The sequence below is a fragment of the Cicer arietinum genome, chromosome 1, assembly GCF_000331145.2.
Source record: "Cicer arietinum cultivar CDC Frontier isolate Library 1 chromosome 1, Cicar.CDCFrontier_v2.0, whole genome shotgun sequence".
Classification (NCBI taxonomy): domain Eukaryota; kingdom Viridiplantae; phylum Streptophyta; class Magnoliopsida; order Fabales; family Fabaceae; genus Cicer; species Cicer arietinum.
Genome location: NC_021160.2, coordinates 8416121 through 8418952, shown reverse-complemented (window position 1 = coordinate 8418952; position 2832 = coordinate 8416121). Strand labels below are relative to the sequence as shown.

The 2832-nt window shown below is 25.6% G+C and overlaps 1 protein-coding gene across 1 annotated transcript; it reads right to left on the bottom strand.

Moving 5' to 3' along the window:
- Positions 1-303: 303 nt before the first annotated feature.
- Positions 304-2362, bottom strand: LOC101511159 (desiccation-related protein PCC13-62-like). Its single transcript, XM_073364850.1, is given in 4 exon segments — positions 304-772; positions 1528-1715; positions 1718-1743; positions 2053-2362. Coding segments are annotated over 4 exon segments (894 nt in total). The 5' UTR covers positions 2352-2362; the 3' UTR covers positions 304-391.
- Positions 2363-2832: the final 470 nt, after the last annotated feature.

Genomic DNA, 2832 nt, shown 5'->3' with positions numbered 1-2832 from the left:
ATTATGAATTTGATAAATATATGAATTTTATTAAAATTGATAATGAATTGTATGAGTTTTGTTTGAAGATGATGATGAATTTTTTAGATTTATGTAAAAAATGATGACATTGTTGACATTTTAAGACAAAAATGATCAAATTATTAATTAAAATTAAAAATAATCAAATAAAAAAAATGATAACTAGACTACATTGTTATTTATAATTAAATTAAAGAATACATAAGATATTTTGCTTTAATAATATGTAAACAAATTACATGAGAGAGCTTATTAACTTTATATTTATAAATATAAATATGCTTATTGTATTTTTACTCTCTAGAACTAGAATCGTAGTTTACAAGTAGCTAGTAACAATAGTTAGAGAATCAATTCTTAATAGTCTTAATTAATTTTTTAAGTAAGATGTTGCTATACGACCTTTTCCTCCATGAGGATAGAAGCCACCAGTGACAGATTCATTGCCACTTCCATACACAATCCTCAATATTTCTTGTGGTGTTCTTGGATATGACAACGAGTATTTATCTCCTGCAAGGATATTTCCTGAGACGCTACCCTCGGAACCTTGTTTTTTAGAGACCACAAGACCCTCATCTTTCAAACCACCATGTCCTAATTTATTCCTAAGTATTGAAATGCGATTGGTGAACTCTGCGACACTCACTCCATAAGGTTTTACTAGTAATTTTTGATTGTCCGCTTGGTATAGCAATGTTCTTATAACTGCATCTTGGCCCGATTCTACTCCCAAAAGGCCTCCAACAAGCTGTTACAATACATGCAACATTAATATGATTAGCAAACTCAATAACTTTCTAGGCTCAAAGTAAAATATTAGAAGAGACATTTTTAAAATGAATAATAATAATATTTAATTATAAATATGTATTTTTATTTTTATAATTTGAATATTTTTAAAAGTATTATTATTATTATTATTATTAATTTTAATTGTGTATACATTATACAACTAATGTCGTTTGACAAATATTTAGGGGCCAAAATAGTGAAATATCAAAGTTACATATGATTAACATAATGCATATCTATAAAAAATATTTGTTTGAAGTAAGTAATTATTTGTTCAATTCTAAGTCATTATTAGAATCCATTTATTTTTAAAAAATATAAAAAATAAAAATTATAATATCGAATACATGAATCGATTTTGTGAAGGCAAAAACTAAGTTGCGAATAAATAATCACTTCGTAAAATTTTAGTAATTTATACGGAATAGATATAGTCCAAATTTATATGAGGACCTAAATTTAAATTTTAAATAATCTAAAAAAAAATAGTGTTAAAGCTCTAAATCACTTGCTTTGAGGTATAATAGACTCTGCATAGTAATAAAATCAATATAATAAATATGAAAAAAATAAATATAAATGAATATAAACAAAATCATAATTTCGTAGATAAAATACATCAATAAGATCAGAAGTACATATCTACTTTTTGATAAATACTTTTTCTTTTAGTTTGAAAAGTTTTCAAAGATTGAGCTTGAGATTATATACCTTCCTTGAAGTAGCATTTTGCAAGAGTGGATTGGCACCAACATAGCCAGTAAGACCAACATAAGGAATTACATAAGATGCAAGAAGAAAATTGATATCATTGGCATAAGGATCAAAGGGAGGCACCAAAGGTCGACCAAAGGCACTATCCATCACCTTGGCAAATGATGATTTGCTTAGATCTAACGGAACCCTTTCACTGCGCTCTTAATAGCCCTACAAAAAGGATCCACAAATAGCTTTATTTTTGAACTTTACACCTATATAATAATGATTCAAAGGCCGTGTATCTAAAATAATATTGAATTAGATATTTAAAAATACATAAATTTTAAAATTTTCTGAACAAAAATGTTAGAGATGAAGTTGTTTTTAATAAAGACCTAAAAAAAAATCTAAAACTGCACCTTAACCATTTTTAATAAGAAAGTGGTTTTATCAAAATAATAATAATAATAATAATAATAATAATAATAATAATAATAATAAAAGTTAATATTTAAAAATACTAGTGAGAAATTAAACCTCAAATGTCCAACTTCTTGCAAAGCAAATTGATAGATGATATCCTTTACAATGGGACTCAATTCGGCCAATTTTCCACCAATAGGAGAAGGTCCACCCTCTGCTAACTTTGGAGCAACTACATCCAGCCCATGACCTGATGACCCATATAAAAAGAATTCAGCCTCTAAATATTCTAAATTAAGAGCAAATTCAATATGATCAGAATCTAATGGTTTTTGTTGGGAGATGGGTTTAGAAGAACAAGACTTTGGGGTCAAGATGAGAGAGCCAATTAACAAAAGAACAATGGAGGCCATATTTAAGGTCATTTTATGGGTGATATGATGAATATGTTACTATTTTTTTAAATATGGTCACAACCTATGCATAATGCACTTATATAATTTTTTGTTTTGTTTCATGCAATTAAAAAGTTTGTGCCACATGGTAAAATAATGATACATAACCAATTGATTGTTTACTTTATTCTATTTATTTTATTTCTTTATTTCAAATTTTAAATCTTATTAATTTTCCTTTTGCATCATCTTTGTATCATTTGTTTTTTTTTTCCCTAAAAAAATCAAGCATGAACTCTTATGTTATTTTACTATTTTCACTATAATATTTTGTTATATTTTTTAATTAATGTAAAATTCCTGTTTCAATTATTTTTACTATATGAAAAAATAAACTTTTAAAAATATATCTATTTCTTTTATAACATCAAGAAAATTTAGTAAACCAAATATATATATATATTGAAAAAGAATATATAATTGAATTTTTATTCTATTA